The sequence below is a fragment of the Lepisma saccharinum genome, chromosome 25 (assembly GCF_977018435.1).
Source record: "Lepisma saccharinum chromosome 25, izLepSacc3.1, whole genome shotgun sequence".
Taxonomy (NCBI): domain Eukaryota; kingdom Metazoa; phylum Arthropoda; class Insecta; order Zygentoma; family Lepismatidae; genus Lepisma; species Lepisma saccharinum.
The window spans coordinates 48,910,263-48,936,450 of NC_139253.1; the positions used below are offsets into that span (position 1 = coordinate 48,910,263).

General features: G+C 38.7%; 1 protein-coding gene across 2 annotated transcripts in view; it reads left to right on the plus strand.

Moving 5' to 3' along the window:
* Positions 1–410: 410 nt before the first annotated feature.
* The window catches only part of LOC145978645 (N-acetylated-alpha-linked acidic dipeptidase 2-like), a 211,601-nt gene continuing 185,823 nt past the window's right edge, over positions 411–26,188 (plus strand). Inside the window, exons 1-2 of one of the 2 annotated variants that reach the window (XM_083111401.1) lie at positions 411–633; positions 16,661–16,878. In XM_083111401.1, the coding sequence (XP_082967527.1) occupies positions 16,688–16,878 (191 nt within the window). In that variant the 5' untranslated portion in view covers positions 411–633; positions 16,661–16,687. Of the gene's footprint in view, positions 634–16,660; positions 16,879–17,743; positions 17,790–26,188 lie in introns of those variants that run through there. The other variant, XM_083111402.1, reaches the window with a different exon arrangement.

Consider the following 26,188-nt stretch of genomic DNA (forward strand, 5'->3'; position numbering starts at 1 on the left):
TTATCCAGCTGAGAAAGTAAAACAAAGGCAAGAGTTGAAGCTCCACGTGCCTTCGCATTGTTTGATATTTGTTCTTTCTTTAGAGAAGATTCAAACACTGGTCGCAGTGCTGGCAAATCGTCTGTTCCTAGGTGGCACGTCTGTTTATTTTTCACCCCAGTTAATGGGCCATTTCTGTCTACAGCCACCAGGACTATGGCCGAACGATATCTGCGCCTTCTCACGACTGTGGCGCCTGAGGTCGGTTCTTGGCAGACAACGATGATGGCCTTTTCGGCGTCCGAAAATCTATCACCCTTCTTCTTTTCTTGGTTTTTGTTTGAAATGGTGATGCTGCACCGTAGTCCTTGAAATATTCCAAAGAGTTTAATGCGCTGTTTTGCTTCGCTTGGTCGAAAGAACTGATCTGTACTTCCGAGGGTCACACCACTGCATTGAGACTGCCGGAAAAAAATTCTCCATCTCACGCGAGGTTTTATCTTCGGAGATCATCTCATCTTGTATTAGTCTTACACTGGATTCAAGTCAGTTCAGATGAATTAACATTGTTTCCTATCTGAGGAGATCCGATAAAGAATACCATAATTTATTGCTGTCAGAAAACTGTGAGGCTTCATCCGTTGGCAACCAAAGGTAAGTCCTTTGTAAATTTTAAAGATTCATAAGTCTAGGGGACTTAACAGAGGCATTTTGTAATTCACACATTGTATTTCTGAGGTACTAATAAATTATATAGTTGCCCAGAAATAAGTGCCCCACACATTCGCGATATCTGCCAAGGGCTGGCGGTGTTGGTGTGACTAGGCGTAATTGTATGGCTAGGGTAACCACATATACATATTTGATAGGATAAACAGTGGTCCACAAGCTGCTTCTAATTGTTGAATGGGTATCAAACTTCGGTCACCAGTCACCGAAACCAGACGAATGTAAACAAATGTGTCTTTTAGTCAGTATCGTATTCTCAAGGCAGACAATCTAAGTACTACACAATTGTATCTAAAAATATAAATATAAAATATTAATATCTAAATTTAAAATGTGTACCCAGGAACACTAACGTTTGAAAATAAATTGGGTGGGATCAAACACTTGATTTAAAAGCTCACAAAAATCTCATAAACCTTCTGTTCCATGTATTGTGATACTAATGCACATCAACAATGTATCCTTACTTATTTTTTGTTTTTTAAAATCTGTTCTTTACTAAATTCAATAAGCAATCAACCACGAATGACGTTAACAAAAAAAAATGATAATATTAGTAATGATAAAATTAAGGCAATAAATTAGGTGGGCTCGGGCCCAATATCATTTGGCGCCACTGTGTGTACATGTCAACTTATGTAAGCAAACCAACACTGCTTACAATAATGATACTGAGTTTTTAAGAAAGGAAAAATGCAGTAGCGGAATAACTTTAACTTGTAAAGGGCGTTTGAGCGGATAAAACTTGAAAACCCATACTCCGTTCAAAATTGAGTTAAAATGGGATCCAGTTGCTGCACAGTCTAAATTTGCTGTACGATAGTGAATGAAGTTCCTTCAGTAATTTCTGATACAAACATACAGAAACATCTGGGTGACACATATCCATATGCTACAATGCAATAGACGAACGTTCACCTGCGTTTTCCTCGGTTTCATACTTTTGTGGGTTATCAAGTTTTTCTTCCGAGCAGGCGAGGATCCACGGGAAGGGCGATAGGGGTTATCGCTAGTCCCAACTGCTCATTTATATATATATATATATATATATATATATATATATATACACAGGGTGTCATTTTAATGGCGCCCACGGACCACAGATTCGTATAGAGGACATCAAAACACACAACATTTCTCAGTAACATTTTTCTCGTTGGTGCGTCGATTCGACGCTACAGCCGTTCAAAAAAGCCCGTTTTGCCGCCTGGATGCTGGCAACCCAACACAACATTTGATCGTATCTGTGACGTCATTTCCTACGGTGAAACAGCACACGGCAGGGTTGCAAGGAACACGCAAATTTTGTGAAAAATTACAGACTACCAACCACATTATTAGCTGTAAAACAAAGCGAGAAACGCGTCCAGTAGACCGAAAATCATAGCCTACCAGCCAGAAGATCAGCAGTCCTCTCAGGGGAAGGGGAAAGTGAACCAACGATATGAGAAATGGTACAAAACGTATTGAAAATGAAGTGTCAGTATCGGATTTTGTCTCAGCCCACATGTCAAATATCAACAACAATAAATGTTATTGGACTTACAGCTTACATGTGGCTGTTTACGCCCAACTACATGTCAAATATTTGCAAAGTCGTTGAAAGGTTAATATCTACAGGTTTGTGTCCAGATGCTATGTGGTACTTTTGTACTGATAAGGGAAGTATCCGTTGTTACATTACGGCTAAAACACGTACAACCAGAGTAACAATTTTATGATGAATCAGTAACGAATGTCCTGTTCACAGCTGCAACTATTACATGTGTATCGGGTGTATAGATAAACACAGTCGTCGGACAGCTTGTATTACTACTACATATATCACTGTATTTTCAACGATTTTTGCCACTTGCCTCATAATGCCCTGAATATATATTATATTAGTCTATGTGTTGCTTAAATTTGGAATTTTGAGTTCTTTCATTTGTATTTTGTCATCTGTTCTGTTTCATTGTGTCACAGACAACTAGTATCAGAAGGACGAAGTGGATAGACTAAATTGTAGATGCCAACTTGGTAACTAGATTTGCAAATATTTGACATGTAAACTGAGGCAAAATTCGATATGATCACTTCCACTTGAGTTCTATTTTATTTCTACCATTTTTCGTATCGTTTGTTTACTTCCTGTTAGGTTACAGAACGTGTTTTCTCGTTTTGTTGTACATAATGTAGCTGATTGTAGCTATATCATTTTTCACAGAATATGTGAGTTCCTGGCAACCCTGCAACGCATCGCTTCACGACGGGATATGACGTCACAAATGCAATCAAATGTTGTGTGTGGTTGCCAGCATTCAGGCGGCAAAATGGGCTTTTTTGGGCGACTGTAGTGCCGAAATACGCACCAACGAGAAAAATGTTACTGAGAAAAGTTGTTTGTTTTGATGTCTTCTGTACGTTTCCGTGGTCCGTGGGTGCCATTAAAATGACACCCTGTATGTATATATATATATATATATATATATATATATATATATATATATGCGACGCCAAGGGTCCCGGGTTCGAATCCCGGTCGGGCTTGGTTGTTTGTGAATGTCCATTCATCTATTTCATCATTTCATCACTCATCCCCATCTTCGCAAATTAGCCAAGAGGCACAAAACGCGAAGTAAAATAAACTAAATCAATCAATCAATCAATCAATATATATATATATATATATATATATATATATAGACCCATTCATTATTCCTAATATTTTTGAAGACTTCAAATGTTCTGTCTTTTATCACTAAGTTTAACAGACTCGAATTAATATATATATATATATATATATATATATATATATATATATATATATATATATATATATATATAAGTCCACTTTTATGCTCATGATAATGTCCGCGGAACTGGACGGACATTTAAGTTTTGATCTGAACTGTAGGGGATCGAACCCAGATCCCCTGAGAGAATAGTTTTTTGTTTTCTTTGCTTATTCACTTACTCCTCATATCTGCTAGTTCAGTTCACCGTGGCTTTGGGAGAAATTATGATATCGACATGACTATCTATTCCAACCCTGGACCTCTATTTTTTGCAAAACAATACGCTAATGCCTAGAACACGGAAGTCTGCTTGGTTCCTGTCCACTATACTACTATATATAGTTTAAATAAAACAGTGCAAGTGTAGGCTAGAATTGATTCTCGGTGAGGTGAGGCACTCGACTGAAATTCGCCCCTCCCAACTGTAGCTTCTGGATCCGCCACTGTCCCCGAGCCGCTCATTATTGTAGCTTTAATTCACTAGGTTCAGCGAAAGTTCATTGTTGCCTTCAGACGTCTTCTGCAAGGGTGATAAGAAGGGGGAGACCGTCATGCAATCTTCAGTTAATTCAAGATTTAGGGGCTATTTCTAGCTTTAGACTTTTCCTTTAACCATCAGTGGCGAATTTGAAGAAATGTGGAAAAGTGTGGGGGAGGGGATTAACACATAAACAATTTACAAACTCACACGCACACACAAATGCATATGTAAATATGTCCCACTTGAAGAGTTGGAGGGAGACACTTTCTTCCCCTCTCAAAGTCGGTCCATGCCTTCAGACCCCTTAAACTGTTCAGTGGTGCCTGTCTCATTTGTACTCAGTTGATGTCCCTTCGCTAGGAACTAGGAACTTTCGAGGTTTTTCTGGTTGCCGCAAATTATAGAAATGTTTCCAGGGCCTTGAAAAGAACTCCAAATACAAGGAGTTCTAGCGTTTCCTGTCTCAATTGATCTACGTTGGAATGCATGAGACGGACACTAAACACAATGGCCTTTTCTCTCAAACTGATTGAAGTACTCAAGTCCCTCTTCAAGGCAGTTCACGAAGCACGAAGAATATAAACAATGCAACGATCCGTGAGTAGGGTCAAATGCAAAACGGTTAATGATTCACACTTTACAGTCGAGGAAGTGTATTGAAAGTGAACCTAAATTGCGGTCACATTGTAAGGTCTGTGTAACAGTCAGCTGCGCCGCCAGGATTAATCATGTAGGGGTACTGGGGGATGGGGGTGCGGAATCAAATTTAGGGGGTGCTGTGTTGAAAAGAAAGCATGAAACGTCTTTAGCTACCACATCAAATACCAATCAACTTCTTTGTTAGGCATCTATGATAATATAAATTAAACCATTTATTACATTAGGCCAGTGGTTCCCAAAGTGTGCGCCGCGGCACTCTGGGGCGCCGTGGCTAGCTTACATGGGCGCCGCGAAATGTTCTAATATTTTCACTGAAATTATATGATTGTTCCTAATATGTGCTTATTTAGTACTTTTTACACATAAAATGTTTCTGAATTTGAAATATATGTATATTTTTTAACTTAAGACAAAGAACCTAACCACACTAAGGGCCGGTTTTTCAATGTTCAGTTAAGGTTCATGTTAGCACGTAACTGGAAGTTAGTGAAAATTTCGGTTTTTCAATGTACACTTCGCAACATCTTATTTGACCGCCCCGAAAGAATTCTAAGTCCCGAAATCGTAAACTTAGCAACATTGCACTTCAGCTCCAGGTGAGAGTAGCCAACATTGAGTAGGTCCTTCCACTAGACGAAAAACGCTGCGGTGATAGGTTTTCAATTTAACACTTTCCATGAACTTAGAAACTATAAACCGCTATTATAAGACACAATCAAACAGAAATAATAAATTGGAAAAATAACCTTGAAGGATATTTACGATTCTGCTTGCTCGACTTGAAATTTGTGGGGGTTTGAAACACTGAATAGAGTTTTTCTCCACCTGGAGGAAATTGCCATCACGTTTGTGCAGAAAGAAGCAAATTTGTGAGGAGTTTATGCGACATTTTATTTACAATACCTTGCATAATATCGAACAGTTCTCAAAAACATATATTTGGCACGACTTGTCGAGAAAATGTGCTTGAAACACAGGAAGGTGGGAGTCTTCATAACGTCAACATGTTTTTAAAGGTATAACGTCATTAAGTTAACGTAGAGCAGTTGGTTAGGCATTGCTATGATTATTTTTCATCAAACGTGAAAGGTCGCAGGTTCAAATCCCACCCTCTCCTCTTTCTTTTTTTCTTTTTTTTGTTTGCTGAACAGATACCGTTGATATTAGAATATTTAAAAAATAAATCCGATGCACACTTGAGGGACATCCCTTCTGCGCATATTTCCCCTTAGAAGTCCGAGATTTCCAGGATTTAAAGTTAAAACTTTTATTTTTAGTTATTGTTCATATGTTGTGTTAACACACACATCATGATTAATTCACAAATCACATATATGTATTCAGGATGCAAAATGTAATGTTATTTAAGTTATGTATTGTTTGTTCTTCACTGACACCTAAAATATTGATTATTTGATTTCGATAGACTATAAAGAGATATACAGTTATGTTAAGTAGTGATGTAGTGCAGTACTGTAAAGAAGGAGAGCGTTTAATGAGTTCAAATTGCTAAGGTGGTAATTGTATGTCCGATCCTTCGTAATGACTGTTTTCAATCCCCTCACCACCATCTTACTATGCGTCTAAAACTAATAGTAAATCGCTAATTAACATAAATAAATTGTTATTGCGACGAAGGCCGATTCGATAAGAAACTACTAATAAGTATTTATATAGTGAGTGACAAACAAAAAATTCAAAACCTCATAATGATCGTTAATTCCTCACTGCTTTGTATCTAAAATGTTTGTCTTCTTTGAACAGAAAGTACGAGTATCAGATATAACAAACTTTCCGCACTAACTTTGCAATATTCGAAACCACCATTACAGACTTAGCTCTATGTAACTTGATTCTGCGCATTCCACGTGGCATGTGTCCTCCTCCTATTATCGAAATAACTTCCTCCAACTAATTCCTTTCCTCTCGTGAAATACAGAGACCAATGTTAACTTCTTAGCACGGTGGATAAACTTTACACCCAACGATATACTCCTGAAAAAAATCCTGCCTAGGTGAAGAATCGAACCTACGACCTACATCATGAATATCAAGCACGCTACCTCTTCTCCAGATAGCTCATGTTATAAGTTGATACCAGTTTGAAGAAACCAATTCACACATAATGTCATATCTATAATTTCCTCGTGGCAAGTTTCATGAGGAGACGAATTCAGATAAAATCGAGAAACGCTGAAAGGGAAAAATGATGAACATGTCTAGTGGCGTTTTGTCATATTTTGTAGATTGTGTAAAGATTCCGTGTTTTGAACAAGCAATCGTTTAGTTACAAAGTATTTTGTTGTTTGTTTAAAGTAGGAACAGGAGAGCGAAAAGGTGTCATTTCAACCAGACCCCGTTTGACAAGAAAGTTCAGCTTTTTTCCAAAGACTGTATGAAAAGAGAGAGGAACGTATGAAATATAAAATATGTTTTAAATTATAATATTGGAAACCTTGAAAGATAATACTAACGAACTTCAAACTATGAAAAACATATTTTCGTGGTGGAAAACTCCAAGTCATTTTCGAAATATGAACTTGATGTTTTTCTTTATTATGAAGTGGAGATATGGGACGATACGATCCCTCAGCAACAAAATTTTAAATAAGCAACCTCCAACTTTTTCAATGGTCATAATTACTAATTAGGTCCTCCTCCGTAGTCGAGTGGGTTAAGGCGTTCACTCGTCTTGAGATCGTTCGCTGTGGGACGGCGTAGGTTCGAATCCGGCTCTGGTCGGAATTTATTCGGCCTACGTATAGGGCCGGTGGCTACCCACCATCGTGAGGAAATTGGGAAGCTCCGAATGAGTGAGCGTAACCCGGTCAAGAAGACCTACATCAACGGCTGGGGGTTCGCTGATCACCCGTCACCCCAACACTGGTCCAAGAACTCCACGCTATAACAGGTGACGGAGGAACAGTGTGGGAGGGAGACCAGCAGTCGGTAGGTAAGCCCTGGCCCTTCATGGGCTGTCGCGCTATGGGTTAAAATTAAATGCAATTACACTCTGGCATATGCGAAGCAGAAATGTATTTTCGGATGCTGGCCGACTACAGTATCATAGAAGGCCCACTCTGAAAGGAGATGAATTGTTTGATTTGGTGTTTTAACTCAAATTTATGCATAGTAAGGCTAACCTGGACTGGACCTACAGTTTAAAGTGGGATCCGAACCGAGTGCATAAAATAACGTGAACCGTGTGGTGTAGGGGGATCGTTTGCTTATGGAATGGAAGGTCATGGGTTCAAACCTACTTCTTTGCAAAATCTTTTTCGGGAAGTAAACGGCTTTGGACGAGAATGCTTATCTACGTTTCTTGGATATTTCCGTTGATATTTATGAGATTTATGTCTAGCATTTCCGGATGCAGAAAGTTGACATGTAAGTTCTTAATATGTGTTAACTTATAACAGCTGAATGAAAGGAAAAGTATTTTCTAAAATCCTGCCAATCACTGAAAGTTTAAAAACATTAGTAGAAGCATTACTCTTACCCTAAGTTCTATTGGATATGCTCTTGCCATATTTTATGCACAGTGGCGACGATTATGGAGTGTGGAGGTTCAGATGACCCAGCGCTATGCTAAACATTATCTACCAAGGGAAAGAAACTGTCCTTGCCCTCCCCCCTCCCCCACCTTGCCCTATCAGTTTTGAAACCCAATCGCCGCCACTGAGCATGCATCGCATAAATATTTACAGTAATATCATATCATATTATGTTATTAGAACACTTCGTACTCGTTAAATAAAAAGGAAAAAATTATAAGGAAAGAGTGGGATTTGAACCTACGATGTTTTGATCTTGACGAAAACAGTAAGAAAACGAAAGTTCTGTCATCTAACCAACTACTCCAGGAGATTGCTAACAGAAAGTTCAGTAAAACACCTTAATCTCAGTTGAAGCAACATTGTGCCGGAGTTTCGAACAATTTTTCGCCAAGAACCAAGGAAAAGACACACTTTGCAGAATCGTTTGGTGTTGTGCAAGGTATCTTTACTAAACATTTCGCATAAAATCATCATAAATTTGCCTTCTTGCATTCAAATGTGACCGCAATTCTTTCCAGGTGGATGAGAACCTGTTCAGTGTTTCACAATGCACATACATTTTCCTATTTTCAAATTCAGCACGAAGAATCTTGAAATATTTTCAACATTCGTATTTCCACTTAACATTTTTTTGTCTACTCATATATTTTATTACTGCTGTAGGGTATCTTTACTTTATGGCATGTGAAAGAATGAAAAAAAAATCACGAGCGTTTTCATTCAGGAAGAAGAAATGTTGCAAAGTTGGCTACTTTTAGTTGACTCTGAAGCGCTATGCTGCCAAATTTACGAATTCCGGACTTTGAAATTTTTCAGGGCGGTCAAAGAAGATGTTGCGAAGTGTACAGTTAGCTCGTAACTGGAACTCTGGTGGCGATTATCTTTACTGGTGCTTCTTCTTGCAGTTACCAGCCTAACTGGAGGTTACGAAGCAACATGGATGCCTCGTGCAGCTATCGAAGTTCCACACTCGCAACTTCACTGTCAGATTAAACAAGATATGATTCATAAAACTTTTAAATTCGTACAGAAAAATACTTGTTTTGTTTGGCAGAGCTTACCAACGTCCATACAAATATGGAAATTAAGTAGCGTAGTTGCTAGAATTCGCTTGGCAAGGTTGTGTTAGAGAATTTGTGTCCATGATACCAGTGTCTACCAGGCGGTACAATCTCCAAACAGTAATTTGGTGCAGTGGTGGTCGTCAGTGCCACGGCACGGTAGAGTACAGACGTGTTGCGAGCAGCTGTGAGCAAACGAGTTAACCGAGTACCGTGGTGAACTGTTTCGCGATCAAATTGGGATTTTCCCCCACTGAATTTGTGAATAGACTTGAAACGACAACATACGATCATCATGCAGCGTGAAAATACCATTCAGGTAAGCTTTGATAATGGAACAACTAAACCGAGTGCTAGTGAAATACATGAATTTATATACGGAACTTTTAAATTGACATTAGATGAAATATATGCCATACAGATACCGACAACTGTTCGCGGTGTATATGTAAAATTAGTAAGACGAGCAACAATGGATAAAATCCTAGAAAAATATTCTGGTGAGGTAAACTTCCATTATGAAAATGGACAGATGACAAAAGTGAAACTCAGTGATGCTGGCCGAGAAGTGAAATATATTCGAGTGTTCAATCTCCCGCTTGAATTAGATGATAGACATGTAAGTGCCAAATTAAGTGATTTCGGTGTAGTAGATAACATCACACGTGAAACACGGAGCACGAAGTTTAGATATCAAGTACAAAACGGAGTGCGAGTAGTGAAAATGTCATTGAGAAAACCCATACCGTCCTTTCTTCAGGTCGATAAATTTATGGCGCACATAATATATACTGGACAGACACCCACGTGTGAAATTTGTGCTAGTGACCTTCACAAAAAACAGGACTGTCCTCGCCGGAAAACAACGGTATTACGTGTTCCAACTCGCCCCATTAGATCTTATAGTGGAGCGGTAGTGCAGTTATCCATGGAAGACAAAGATGACGGAATGGAAAGTGGAATTCCCCAGCAGATCTGTGACCAAAAAGTGAATGACAACAATAGCGACCAAGAGACACCCATTACCCCATTGATTCCGACCGTTCCAGTTGAAGAAAACGTGTCCACCCTTACAAGGAAGCAACCAGACTCCTTCCCTGAACAACAAGTGGAACCAAAAATCGACGTCACACCAATCCAAGAGGTGGAAGACCGAGAAATGGACCACGCAAATCTAATGGAACATGAAGAGGATGACGAATCAACGGATGTTGAAAAGGATTCCTTACTTCCAAATAGAGGTGTGCGAAAGAGAGAACTACGATCCTCCTCACAGAAATTATCGCCTGGAACTGTAAGTAAAACGATACAGAAACGTAAAAATAAACAAAAAAATGCTTCATTTGCTTATCCTACGACGAAAAGTTTGAAAACAAATGACCCCAAATTCGATAGTAATGAACAGCCAATGGTTGATAAGCCATGACATTGCAAAAGGACAGGTTAAAGAAATTGGAGTGTATGATGACCAAAAATGTTTGCGCAATGTTATTATTTATACTAATATGTCCCCTTTATTTCCTCTTGCAAAGTAAAATGGCCAATCCGGTTCTCCGTTTAGCAACCATAAATGTAAATAAGTTAAGTAGCGACACTAAACTTGTGGCCTTACGTGAATTTTTAATTAATAATAATGTAGATGTTGCATGTATTCAAGAGGTGGGGGTTCCTTCCTTGAAGTGTCATCAATATTATGAAGAATATAATAATTGTGTTCAAAATTATACGGGAACATCCATTTTGGTACGTCATGGTTTAAATATGATAATTGTTCAGCTTCACCCCGGTGGGAGGATTATAATTGGTAAATTGGGTAACTTAAGTATTTGTAATGTGTATGTTCCTTCTGGTACTCAAAATAGAAATAGACGTAGAAATTTTATAACACAGGAATTAGCCCCTTGTTTAGATGGCCACACAGATCGACTTTGTGTTACTGGAGATTGGAATTGTACGTTACATAAAGAAGACCAAACTTCCACCTTCAGTTATTCCCCAGAACTCAACTCTTTAGTAACTGGTCTAAATCTCGTTGATGTATGGAAAAAATTACAACCAGGAAAATTAGGCTTTACTTATAAAACACAAACCGGGGCATCGCGTTTAGATCGTATGTATGTTCATAATAGTTTACAACATTTGGTGTCGGACATTGAGGTAATTCCAGTAATTTTTAGCGATCATGATGCAGTAGTAATGAAAATGAGATCCCCATTTGAATATATACATGTGGGAAGGGGATATTGGATTATGAATACCATAGTACTGAAGGAGGATCAATTTATTCAAGCCTTTCAAACGGCATGGGAAGGTTGGCAAAGACGAACGCTGAGAAATACCGATATTATACGATGGTGGGATCAAGTTTTCAAACCATCCCTCCAAAGACTTTGTCGCACGTATTGCATAGAAAAGACGAGAAATTGGAAAAATTTAGTAAATTTTCATTTTTGTGTGTTACGAGAACTTCATAATAAGGCACAAATGGATAGGTCGACACAAAGTCGCATAAAAAAGGTCAAGGCGCAATTACTTCAGTTATATGCCAAAAAGGTTAATAGCATAAAGGCAAGAAGTAAATTATTAAATATTGACCCAGATGAAAATGTATCTTTAAATCATGTAGTTCAAATACATAAAAGAAAATCAAAAAATTTAATTACCAAACTCCAAAATAAGGAAGGAGAATGGTGTCAAAATGAAGAAACTGTACGTAATTTATTACGGGAGAACCTTTGTGAAATATATAATGTCCCAAGTAATTCCCTGTCTGATTCCACAGAATATATCCAACAATATTGTCCTCATGCTGAGTTTGAAAATGACACACAAAATGGAACAGAATTTACGATAGACGAAGTTTATCATGCAGTGTGTGCGGCAAAATCGAAATCCTCACCAGGCCTAGATGGAATTTCTGGTACCTTTTATTATCAATTTTGGCCCCTTATAGGACCTACGGTAACAGAATGGGTAAATGCAGTCTTTACGACAGGGCAACTGAGTACCTTATGTAAAACGGGGGTTGCAATTTTCATAGCAAAAAAAGAGAATCCACGGAAGACAGTTGATTATAGACCCATAACAATGTTTAATACGGATTATAAAATATTAACTAGATGTATCTTAAACAGGTTAAAAAACAATATAGAAACATTAGTTCAGCCCTTTCAGTATGGAGTACTAGGTAATAAAAAAGTATATCATCTGCTATCCAACATAAGAGATTGTATTTCACTATGTGAAAATACTAAGACGGATGCTTTATTAGTGTCTGTTGACTTTTCTCAGGCGTTTGATCGTGTAAACCACCAGTATTTATGGCAGGTGTTAAATTACATGGGTATACAACCGATCCTTATTACTCAAATTCGGAATTTAATGGAAGGTATACACATCAAAACAAAGGTAAATGAATTTCTCTCTAAGCCCTTTGTAGTAAGTAATGGCTTACCTCAAGGTAATCCCTTGTCTCTGGCGCTATTTGCGTTATCTTTGGCCCCCTTTCTATGTCATGTAAATGAACAAGTCCAAGGATTTTCTGTAAACGGATTCCACATGAAGGTCAGCGCCTTTGTGGATGACGTAACGGTTGTTTGTAAACACACTGGAGATGCTTTGGCCTTAAAAACCAGTCTTATCGATTACGAGAAAGTATCCGGTGCCAAGGTCAACACCTTGAAAACACGTTGTATGGCTTTAGGGTTACAGTGTCCTGTTTCAGCTACAACAGTGTTCCCAATGCAAAATTCGCTAAAGATATTGGGAATAATGTTTGGCTCTACCATTAAAGCAAGTATAAACTTAAGTTACCAGAAATTATGTACAAATTTAAGGTATTATTTATACATGTATAATCATCTTGACTTATGTTTAATTTCACGAATTACTTTCTTAAATATATATGGCCTGTCAAGATTATGGTATACTTGCCAGATACTACCATTAACACCTCAATATACGGCCACAATTAAGGGCCTGATTGGAAAATTTGTGTGGAAAAATAACGTTTTTAGAGTTAGACAATCTAGTCTTACACGTTCCTATGTACAGGGTGGCCTTGAATTGATCGATTTCCAAGTGAAAGCGAGAACCTTGTTCTATCAGCGGTTTGTAGCGCGGGTGTTCAGCGTAAATGAACCAAATGCTGATTTCTTACGACAATTGTTCACTGAAATTCCACTGGTGTCTCCGGTAAACAAACCAAAGCTGCCACCTTTCTTCAGTCATTACTCTCCTGTGATAATTGAGTTAATATACGCTTTGATGAGAAATGACGATCCACCAAAACAAACTGTACGTCAAATCTATAAACAAAATATTGCCAAGGAAACTCCTGCTTCACATATTATGGGAAAATATCCAAATTATAAATGGACCATAATTTGGAAAAATATACATGCACGCCACCTCACAAAAAAACAAAGATCATGTTGGTTTAGAGCGATAAATGAGTTAATAGATTGCAAAGAAAAAAGAGCTCGATTAGGATTTAGTATAGATGCGTTATGTACCACGTGTAATGAAACTGATACAATCGAACATCGCCTGACTATGTGTGGGAAAATGAAAGAGGCATGGTTATTTTTACAACAATGCATAAGTAGAATTTGTCGTTTGTCACCCACTAGTGTTAAGGTAGACTATATCCTAAAGCCGGAGTTCAATTTCTTTCCGGCTACCAAACAACAATCTTTACAGTGGCTTTTAGCCACTTTTGTAATGTATGAAAATATAGAAAATCCGGTTTCAGGAAATTTTCGAGATTTTTGTAATGCTTATGCAAACTCTTGTGGTGTATGGAGAAAAAGACATATGTATGCAAATTATTTGCAAATTGTAGTTGGATAATTTAATGTAACAGGAATTATAGTTTGTGATAATTTAATGTAAAAAGAAATGTAAATTAAAAAAAAAAAAAAAAGTGGTTAGCAGCACCACCTCTCGGAGTGTGCTGTCTTTCGTAATGCGAGTTCAAGTCCTGGTCACGGTTATTTTTTTTTCTTGTCAATTATTTATTACGTATGTTGCCTTCAATTCACGCTTTATTGTTGAATGATCTTCTCGGAGAAATATTATAGTAAATTTTAAAATTATTTTTACTCGTACCTTCATATTTTTATAATAATAATAATAATAATAATAATAATCCTACAGCTACAGCCCATGAAGGGCCTTGGCTTACCTACCGACTGCCGGTCTCCCTCCCACACTTTCCTTCGTCACCTCTAAGCGTGGAGATCTTCAACCAGTATTGGAATAGTCGGGGGGTCCCCAGCCGTTATAGTAGGTCGTCTCGACCGGATTACGCTCACTCACTCGGAGCTTCCCAATTTCCTCACGATGGTGGGTTGCCACCGGCCCTATACGTAGGCCGAATAAATTCCGACCAGAGCCGGATTCGAACCTACGCCGTCCCACAGCGAACGATCTCAAGACGAGTGAACGCCTTAACCCGCTCGTAGAAGTTTAGAAAGCATGGTTACTATTAACATGATGTTTTTTCGCTCAACAACATGCATAGAGAGGTACAAAGCATGCAGTCAAATGTACAATATTTACATATTATTAATAATAATAGTGTTTATATCAACAAGCAGGTATTATTAATGTCTCGACTTTCGAGATCTTCACGCTTCTTCTACAAGGAAGTGTCTGCGCTTGCGCCTCATAACATCATTTCCCCCACGTGGAATTGACCTTTATTAGAAGAAAACCAAATTTGTAGTGCTGTCTTTCGTTAATTTATTTCGTAAGCATACAAGATGGATACGCAGCCATTGTTCCTATCGTTTCCCAATGCAATAACGTGCTTTAGAACGCGGCGCGCTTGTAGTTCTATATTTAAACGCCAGGCTGTGTGCCAGTCGACGCGGTTTGGAACTATACTAACAGATGGCGCGCAAATCGATTTCCTGTAATTTCCGTGCTTCAGAATTGCCAACACACTGTTTCGGAGAACGAACCATGGTTTAGTTAACTGGCAGTTACTTTCACATTGAAAAACCCGGTGCTGGTTAAGACTGGCTGTTATCTCCAACTGGCAGTTTGTTAACAGAAAGATTAACAGGACATTGAAAAACTGGCCCTAACAGAGCGTTGGAAGTGTTAGATAGGCCTACATTCTGACTTGGGCGCCGCGGGAAAATCTTGAAATACATGGGCGCCGTGAAATGAAAAAGTTTGGGAACCCATGCATTAGGGGTTCCCTAATCAGGTCTCCCCCCAAGGTCGTTGCCTTATACCTTGTACCTTGTAGACGCCTAGTGGTTCGGATTCCACTTTAAACTGTAGTTCCAGTCCCGATTAGCCTTTCTGTTTATAAAGTGGACCAGTGTGGTATTTAAGAAATTTCCAGTGAGGAGGAAATTCTAATTACTCTCTAGGGACAGCATGAGATAATGATTTTAAGCCATATAACATTACCCCCATGGATAAAATTTATCGAGCAGAGGGGGAGGACACAAGTAGCCAGAGGGGGGGAATCCCCCCATACCCCCACAAATACCACCGTGAAGTGGACTTAAACTCAACCAATCAGGCACTTTTTGAAAACCTCAAATAGATCACTTAAATAAACAATTCTTAAGAACAATGTTGACGAAAGAAAGACAACTGCCGCTGATCTTTGTAGAGATTGCCGCCAGGACAAGGAAGTAAATGCGGCTTCTCTTTCAGAGCAGTACTGATGCTTTCCTGTTGTACGTATATGTAGTAACAGCAGGCGGTCTCAGTTCAATACTTAACATTCAACGCTCAACATGACGACATGACATGTGACAACGTAAGAGTTAGAGTTTTCAATAGAACATAGCTTTTGAAGAGGAGTGCTAAAGGGGTTGCGGAAGAACATCATGGGGTGCTCAAGAACCCTCTCGCACCCCCTGGCGCCGCCCCAGATAACAGTAATTCGAAAATATTAATTACATTTATATTGTTAGCAGGATAGTATTAATATTAAGGTAAGAATGAAGAGCTGGTGGTGATATTTCATTCAGCCTTCAATCTTTTGATTGATTGATTTGATTCATTTTACTTCCCCATTTATGGCTAATTGGGAAGGTGAGAACGAGTGGCGATAAAACGAAGTCAATAAAAGGACAGTCGCAAACACTCAAGGAGGACAGCACATAACCACTGGCGTACGCAGAGGGGGCTGAAGTATTGAAAGTATTTTCAATAATATTATTATCTCAATGTGATAAATAATACTTTTTATCACTATTATGATGAAGAAAAATGCATGTAATCATTAAAGAAACTGAACATCCCGAAGGTTTTACCCCCACCCCTCCAAATGGAAAATCCTGAACGTATACTCTTTAAATAAGCTAGTACTAAGTATGCTAGTATAGCTAGTGTGCAAACCCGCCGCGTAGAAATTTTTATTTTATTTTCCACTCTCATATTTTACAGCAATTCCGTGTGTATTTGCTGAATGCCATGGCGAAGAAAGAAACATTGGCTTGTCTCTGCTTCCTCCTTCTCGTCCTGGGGCTGGCTGCAGGCACCGCCATTGGCTACTTCGCCTTGGTTCAGTCCAAAGTTCGCCAGGAAGATTCGTTGAAGGATGAGTCTTTCATGACAAGAGTCTTGGATGAAGTTAAGGCAGAGAATATTCGCAGCAACCTCTGGTAAGTCTTTGTTCTCAGGTACTAAACACACATAAGCGATTTAAAACAAAAATAGGAAAATAGCTGTGGGATATCGGCCTTCAAGAAGAAACAATGTTCGCTTAGCTACTGATTTAGGGCTATGCATTAAGGATTTCTGTACATGCAAGCAAGAAAGTTTAAATTCAAGCATACAAGAGCGAGTAGTACGATTTAATCCATGATGATATTCAAGAATAAGAATCAGGAAACGGATTTATATGTAAATACATATTTATCTATGAAGCTGCAACCAGTCATATTTTGCATTATCTTTCGCATCATGACATATATACTCGAAAAAAAATCAGTTTTATTTTCCATATATGTACATATGTTAGGTTTAGGCTCATATTTTATATATTTTAGTTATTTTAACATATTATTTCCATTTCAGAACATTTCTCAACATATACTACATATTAGCGCAATAACTACATGTCCCCGTGTGACCGAAGGAGTTGGGTGAATTTCTTGCAAATAACTGACAAATTTTAAATATACCCAATTACTTTTTGTGACATTGAGCGCAGTATTAGTCAATATAAATACATCTTACAACAGAAGGGAAATCATGTTCGAACACTTACGCACTTACAACAAAATTTTGTTATTTATTGTTTTCTAAACAGAAAATGAAAACACAGATTCCAGGTGTAAGAAAGTATACAATAGGTCTAGTAGTTCATGGTGCACCAATGTGTGATTTCGTTATTCAACTTTAGTTTATCGTTCAATTACTAGGTCCTAATTGGTTGTATAACAAACTACGACAATACCCATAAACTTGCGAAACCATTTTCATTGTTACCCAATATTTTCGTCAACCTTTTGTAACCTGGTGATAGTCCATGGATGTTGTGAGGCTCAAATTAAGTTTGAATTCCGGTCAGGTATGAATATTTCTGTTATTTCTTTCAATTTTATACAAATATGATCATTGTAAGGTTAGTAAAAGTAATATATTGATAGAAAACAAGCAGCAGTATTACTTTTTTTTACTCTGAACAAGGTTTTGGGTAGATTTAATGTGAAGTTGTTAGAATTAAGGTAAGGTGAAGTTAGGTAGAAATAAGCTACGTATAGTTAAATGATCTGAATACTTATTTATCAATCATTCCAAATCATTTTGTATAAACCTTGTAGATAGGTAGTGCTAGTAACTAGTGATGATCAGTCTTAACAAATAAGTGACCAAGAGTAATAGAAAATAAGTTCCAAAGGTCGTGTTTGAGTTACAGGCACACACTGTCGGCATCTTTGATATATGAAATAATATAGGAATGTTGTATCTAATAGAATTTCAAGCTCTCTAATTTCACTCAAATGCAGTACAAAATTATTGCATAAAGGTATCTAGTTACTGTTAAAGTTTCAACCCTAAAGCTTTATGTTAGAGCTGAGCCAATATCATTGAACCGATAACGATATCGATGCCTATACTCTCACCGATTCTCCGTCAGGAACGACGCCCTCTAGATTTTCGAAGTTGTAACACCGAGCCATACAACTATCCATTCACTGAATGGGAGTTCGATCAGGCGCTTCGAGATTCTAAGAATACAGCTCCTGGAGTGGACAAGATCCACTATGAGATGCTTCGTCATCTTCCCATTGAAGATAAAAAAATTCCTTCTGACGGTTTTCAACAGGCTTTGGTTGGAGGACTCTTTCCTCACCTCCTGGAAAGAAGGTATTATTGTTCCCATCCTGACACCAGGTAAAGAACGCACGACAGCTTCGAGTTACAGGCCTATTGCCTTAACTAGCTGTGTGTGCAAGTTGGTGGAAAGCATGATCAACAAGCTTCTCACCTGGTTTTTGGAGGAAAACTCTTTGATAAGTAACTATCAATCTGGTTTTCGCTCCAACCGTTCCAAACTGGATCATCTGATTCAGCTGGAAACACATATTCAGGATGCATTCCTCAACAAGGAACATTTGGTAGCAGATTTCTTTGACCTTCAAATGGCCTATGACACAATGTGGCGCTTTGGTATCATTAAGCAGCTCCATTCTTGGGGCGTCCGTGGCCATATGGCGTACTTTATTCAGAACTTTTTATCAGATCGTTCTTTCCGCGTACGTGTTGGGAACTCCTTTTCGGATCTTCATGAACAGGAGAACGGTATCCCGCAGGGCAGCGTACTTAGTGTGACTCTGTTTGCCATAGCAGTGAACAGTGTTATGTTCAAACAATCTTTTACCCTGTACATGGTCTCCTCTATGTAGACGACCTCACGAACTTTTGTCGCTCACGGAATCTCGCGTTAGCTTCTCGTCAACTCCAACTAACGATAAACCGTTTGCTTGAGTGGTCATCCCATACAGGTTTCACCTTCTCATCCAAGAAATCCGTGTGTGTCCACTTTTTTCGACAGCGTACATGTAATTTTTATCCTGACCTACACATGGGAAAATCTCCCCTGCGCTTCGTGAATGAGGTCCGCTTCCTGGGCCTAATTTTCGTCAAGAAATTAACATGACTACCTCACCTTCGCCAGTTAAAGTTCTCTTGTCTTCGAGTTCTCAACATTTTATGGGTTTTATCTCATACTTCTTGGGGTGCTGATAGGACGGTACTGCTTCGCCTGTACCGTGCACTTATCAGGTCGAAGCTCGATTACGGATGTGTTGTGTATTCATCTGCCCGCCTATCTAGACTACGCATCTTAGACACCGTCCACCATGCTGGAATTCGTGTGTGCTCTGGTGCCTTCCGTACCAGTCCGGTCGCCAGTTTGTATGTGGAGGCATCTGAGCCGTCGCTGTCTCTGCGAAGACAGCGGCTGGTTGTGAACTTCTTCCTCCGTCTTCACTCGATGCCCTCACATCTTTCTTATCATACCGTCTCAGACGAGAGTAGGCTGGCAAGGTATCGGCTACACCCTAGAGCAACTAGGCCATTTGGTGTTCGTGCAGACGAGATCCTGTCAACACTTGGTATTGACAGTGATCTTCCTGGAGTTTCTCCACTCATTCCGCCTCTCCCGACCTGGGAGTTTCCTGCATCTTCTATCGATTATTCTCTGACTGCCCTTCCAAAAGCAGAAACACCAACGGTTGTATACCAGCAACGGTCTTTAGAACTTCGTGCGAAGCACCCCAATTTTAATGTGTTTTATTCTGATGGTTCCAAGACAGTCGAATCAGTTGGTTGCGCCTTCGTCCTAGACTCTCAAAGTTCCAGTTACTCGCTACATCCTGCCTGTCCCATCTATACGGCAGAGTTGTACGCCATTCTAAAGGCACTGGACTTTGCAGGCGTCCATGGTCTGAAGAAAGTTCTTGTGCGCAGTGATTCGACCAGCGTGTTGCAGACTCTGGATTCGCCGTATTTCAGGCATCCGGTAGCGCAACGCATATTCAGACGGCTTGTGTCCTTATCTGCCAGTGCCGAAGTACATTTCTGTTGGGTCCCTAGCCACGTGGGCATTCAGGAGACGAAGCAGTTGATGCAGCCGTTAAGTCTGCTGATGCACCTTTTGCAAGCTAGCGACCTGCAGAATGTGTTCCGTTGTTCCGTTCTTGACACTTGGCAGGCCGAGTGGGATACGGAAACGGGGAACAAGCTTCACGCTATTAAGCCCACCATAGGTGCTTGGCGTTCCTCGTCCCGTTCCTCTCGGCTAGAAGAAGTTATTCTTACCCGCCTGCGTGTAGGACACAGCCGTCTAACGCATGGTCACTTGTTGCAAGGGCTGAACCTTCCGTTGTGTCGTGTTTGTAATGTTGTTTTAAGAATTCGACATATTATCGTAGAATGTGCCGATCTTGCTTACCTCCGGCAGACTTTTAACTTTTCCGGCTGTTTGTCATCCCTGTTGGGTGATGGCAACAGTATTTTATCAAATGTTTTTAGGTTTTTACGAAGAGCTGGTCTCTTCCACCGTCTGTGAGAAGGCTTTTAGTTTGTTTCTGACTTTTTAATGTGTTGTCTTTGTTTTGTTGCGGTCTTTTTACAACCTTGTACTTTTAATATTTTCCAAGGGGCTTTTCACACCCCTTGTTTTAATCCCTCAAGTCAGAATTTTAGGTAAGGGAATATTTCCCCGAATATATTGAAGGGTGTAAAATGGCCTTAAGTGCCGACGCACCCAATCATTTTAATTCATTCATTCATTCATTCATTCATTCATTCATTCTCACCGATTCCAATCGATACCGATAACGATACTTGAAAATTGTAATAATTAAAAGTTGTTCAAAATGTTGATTAACATTTCTGTGTAAGCATTCCACTCGAATTATATGAATCAATTTACCAAGAGTTTTGCTTAAAATATTGAAGCATTACACCAGAATATTAAATTACAGCAGTGGCGGTCCCTCCATGGAACAGAGGGAACAGGCTGTTCCCTCCTACTTACTGCGCTTTTGGGCTATTTAAATTATTTATATTAACATAATAAGAACACTTTTCTCTCGAAATCAACGTTTCCAAAAGTAACACTGAAGAAAATCTTTCACCGTGGCTGGACGTTTGTTGACGTCATCTACCCCCAACGCATCATGATTCTCACCCCATGCTCTACCATGGTCTCTTAGTATCATGCCATCTACTGTCTGAAGCCGAGTATTTCCGACCACGCGCGAAGGTAAACGATCCCCACGGCACCACGGAAGCTGAACACTCTAGCTGTTCCCTCAGAGAGATATTGCGGATTCGCTTTTCTTCCAGTTTTTGCTATGTGCTGAAGTTTAATCGCATCACAAGTGATACATTTGAGTGTAGAAAGTCTATAACTTCCTAATCTCGTTGAGAACTTGCGTCTGACATTCATAACTAACTGGAAAAATCTTCTACAGTCTAAGCGTCTGCTAAATGCCTTGGCTAAACGCTGGGAAATAAGCTTCCGAGGGAACAGCTCACATCCACCTGTTCCACCAACCCCAAGACCAAAGTTTCAAGGCATGCAGTGGCAGGACAAGAAGCGAATGTTGCGAGTGTTGTATGATCGACCGGCTGAGGACGAACTTTGCAGAAAATACAACAAACCAACACATATTCTAACTGAATTAAAAAGTAAAACGAAATCATACACAGAGCATTTTCAAACGAGTTACTACAACTCTGTAAATTATTAACTGGATATTCTTCCAGTGGCAAATTATATTGTTGTCCTTGTTAATTCCTGAGAAGGGAGTCTGGAACAGGTCGGGTTTTGTCACATTAACAACTTCTACTAACAGGGTGGCTACTCACCGGGAATTTCTTGAATTCCGGGAATTATGCGTGAATTATTGGCTCCGGGAATTGTGCGTGAATTCTGCTTGAATTTTTCTCTGTAGACATGAAAAATTGCAACTTTTTAAAATCCCAATTCCATTGAATTTTAAACATATTTATTAATGACCTGAAACAAGTTTTTCACAGTTTAGGTTTTATTTTTATTGAGGAAGGTAAATAAAGCTGCGTGGAAAATAAAACAGAATTCTCTCAATCCATTTGCTTTGTTAGTGTTCTTTGAAGAACAATCCATCTGATAGACTGAAGATTATTGCAAGATAAAATATCTTGAAGTTGATTAGGTAAATTTAAAATTCTTATAGAATTAACAATTTTTTGTAGATTACTATTTCCCGTAACATTTGTGACTTGTGTTTGTAGATGTATTTATAGTCCCGAGTAGCAGTGGCGTGCCCAGGATTTTTGTAAGGGAGGGGTTACCTATAATTTTTCTCGGTAGTCCGCCCTTATTTTGTCATATTTTCCTACCATTGACGATCCTTTTTTAGGAATATTGGGCCAAAGGGGGGTATAACCCCTACCAACTCCCCCTTGGGCACGCCACTGCCGAGTAGCTATGTGAAATGACAAATGTAAAATCCGCGCCTTAAATTATATATATGTACCGTCCAAGTGAATTAGAATTATTGGATTCATTGGAATCGCACAAACCATATATTGTTAATATAAGTATTTGTTTGTGTGTATGTGTGTGGGTGGTGAGAGACTGTAAAACCTTAGTTTGAAATAGAGAAACATCTGCTTGAATTTTTGTAAAGTTCGCTTTGAAAACCGGGAATTATACTTCAATTTTACTATGGTCCTACAGTAGCCACCCTGACTAATCTAGCGAACGTCATGAAAAACTCAACCATCTGTGTGCCATTATTGGATTGAGAAAGTTTGAATTACAAGAATACTCAACTCTATGAAAAAACGTCAACTTAATCTACGAATAAAGAGATGAAACAGGTCACGACAAAATATTATTTTCTTTCTCTGATGACTCATAAATTTATTATATTATCAAATTTTTCTTTGTTGTGCATCAACAATTTTATTTTTAATGTTTTCTTTATATTATATCACATTTGCTTTAAAATTATTATTGTCATATAATTTTAACGTGCCTCATGTTTGTCACTTCTGACATTTCAATAAGGGTTGAATTTTACTTGATCTATTGTATTATATTAAGACACCCATGCGATGGGGAGCAAGTGCAGGTGACCTGTTCCCCTGCCTGATTTATCACCGCACGCCACTGAATTACAGGCTATGTCATCAAAAAGTTCATTTTTCACACAAAACTGGAGCAAAATAAAAACGAACTTCGAATTTTGCACAATTTTCAGGAAAATTAGACTCCGCGAAAGTGTTCCGAGGCATTTTAGCGGAGCTCGTGAAATACCAAAATGCTGGAAAAGTATCGGTAAATAAATTTCAACCGATACTTCCCGACACCGATACAACTGGTATCTGCCGATACCGATACATCGGTATAGCATGAGCCCTACTTTAAATTATGATCAGGGCTGAGCCGATACCGATACCGGCGGTATCGGCGAGTATCGGTTGATTTTCTATTACCGATACCATCCCATACCAAACATTTTCAGTGGCTAGAAAAGTGGGCAAAGGCAACAGCTCGTCTCAACATTTGTCCTTTTTAAAATTACGTTCACCCTTCCTTGTGACAGATTGGGGGGAGACCAGCACAGGAAGTTCCACAGATTTTCCTACAAACAATGAATGAAACCTCACCATCCTGGAAAGCAGATGTCAAGATCAAAGGCATGGCTAAGCGAAAGCTGAACCCAAACGTGACCATGAAGGCATGTAACTGCTTAGTTAACACTGTAGGATATAAACTATTCATTGCCAATTCTTGCTTGAAGCTCGAATTGGTAAGATAGGTGGATGTTTTTAAACAACCCGTCGCACTAATGCCGGGTCAGGTAGTTGTGGAGTTCTTGGAAAAGGGGGATGACGGTCACTGTGAAATTAGCTTTGTTTTATCTACGTTCAAGTGGGAAGGGGAATCAGCAATTTCTTCTTGTCCTCTTCCCTTCTGTGTCAGTCTTTTGTGTGACTGCCGATATCGACCAATGAGGATTATGTATTTCCGCCGAGATTAGATTGAGAATATACGGCTTTGAATGACAGTTCTAAGGAAGATTTAGTTTTGTTTCAAAAGTCCACTTTATGCATAGATAGGCTAATCGGGACTGGGCCTACATTTTAAAGTGGAACCCGAACCACTATGTGCCTCCACTGAGTATCGAACCCGCGATCTATTGATTACATCGGAGAGGCCCCTCTAAATATTTATGTACACCACTACTTACAATAATGTGCATAAAATAACTAACTAACTCTCTAGCCTTCTTAAACCCGAAGGTTCATGGCTGCAGCAACACAGGCCTTCCATCAGTCCCTATCTTGAGCAAGACCTATATACTCTTTTCCATCTCTACCGATTTCCTTTAGGTCCATCTCAGCGTTGTCCCTCCATCTTCGTCTTGGCCTTCCTATAGGTCTCTTACCATCAGGTTTCCCAAATGAAGTGCACATAAAATATTTATCAGAATCTTTACTTCTTGTCAAATGGACGTACCATCATTATTTTTGATATTCAATAAATATTCAATTTTATTTCTTTGATATTAATTTCCTTGTAATGACAGTTGTTTTTACAAAAAAAAATTAGCGGTCTTAACTACACGTAAACTACGTAGATGATGAATATTTGCTGTTTTATCTCCGAATTTATAGCGTAGCGTCTTTTTTACTATTTATGTAATAACAATATTTTTTTAGTCAAGAAACAAAGAACAAGACAGGTATTAACGTTGTCTTTCCTCCGTCTCTTAGTCTGTGGCTACATACAACAATACTCCATACGCATCGGAGAAATTAAGTACTAATTAATTAATTTACGTATTATTACGAATCGACCTATAATTATATTAACGTATTAAATAGAAACACTTCTTTATTCGAGAATTCCAAATAAGAAAGCGTTTTATAGCCAAGAGGATATAGTTAAATGCGGATCTATATTCTGAAAGCTGTACACGATACAGAGAAAATATATAGCGAAGCTTGTATATACATTGAAATATATATGCTGATTCCAAATTTACGTCGCTTATATTCTTCTTATATATATATATATATATATGAATAATTGAAAGGAAATTTTCTTCTTTTTCTTTTCATAATTTTGGGAAAAGTCTTCTTCTTCTTTTCTTCCTTCTGTTTTGGGAAAAGGCTTCTTCTTCTTCCTTCCTATCTTTGGTTTGGGAAAAGGCTTCTTCTTCTTTTCTTCCTTTTATTTTGGGAAAAGGCTTCTTCTTCCTTCCTATCTTTGATTTGGGAAAAGGCTTTTTCTTCTTTTCTTCCTTCTATTTTGGTAAAAGGCTTCTTCTTCTTTTCTATATTTAAATTAGGGAAAAGGCTTCCTCTTCTTTTCTATCTTTGATTAGGGAAAAGGCTTCCTCTTCTTTTCTATCTTTGATTAGGGAAAAGACTTCCTCTTCTTTTTTCCTTCTATTTTTGGAAAAGGTTTATTCTTCTTTTCTTTCTTCTAATTTATTGCCTTTCCTTTTAAAGCTATTACATATATGCGCTCGTTTTACCCGCTTCTTTGGCTTTATACAAACGATAGAAGCTATACTTATAAAAAGATTAGGGGCGTCTAAACTGACAGTGGCGCCACCTCCTTTGTAACGACCAAAAGGGGGATAGCCCAGGATCGCTAACAGCAAGCGCTGCCTATGGCCCAGTGCGTCTAATAAGGAGCGCAACCCTAAGTGCTTCGGGGCGTCTAATTGAACACAGCGCCACCGAGGGACGGACAAACACAAAAGCTGACGATGTTCTCCTCGTCAAATGTATTAAATCAAATTTTGATCAATAGGATCTAAAAGGAGATACATTTCTGAATTAATTTGCTCACTTATTAACTTTCCTTATTGTTTCATATACGAGCATATTCTTAATTATCTTAATTGGCTATATACAACATTTTATTCACTCCTATAATTTTTATACTCTTCC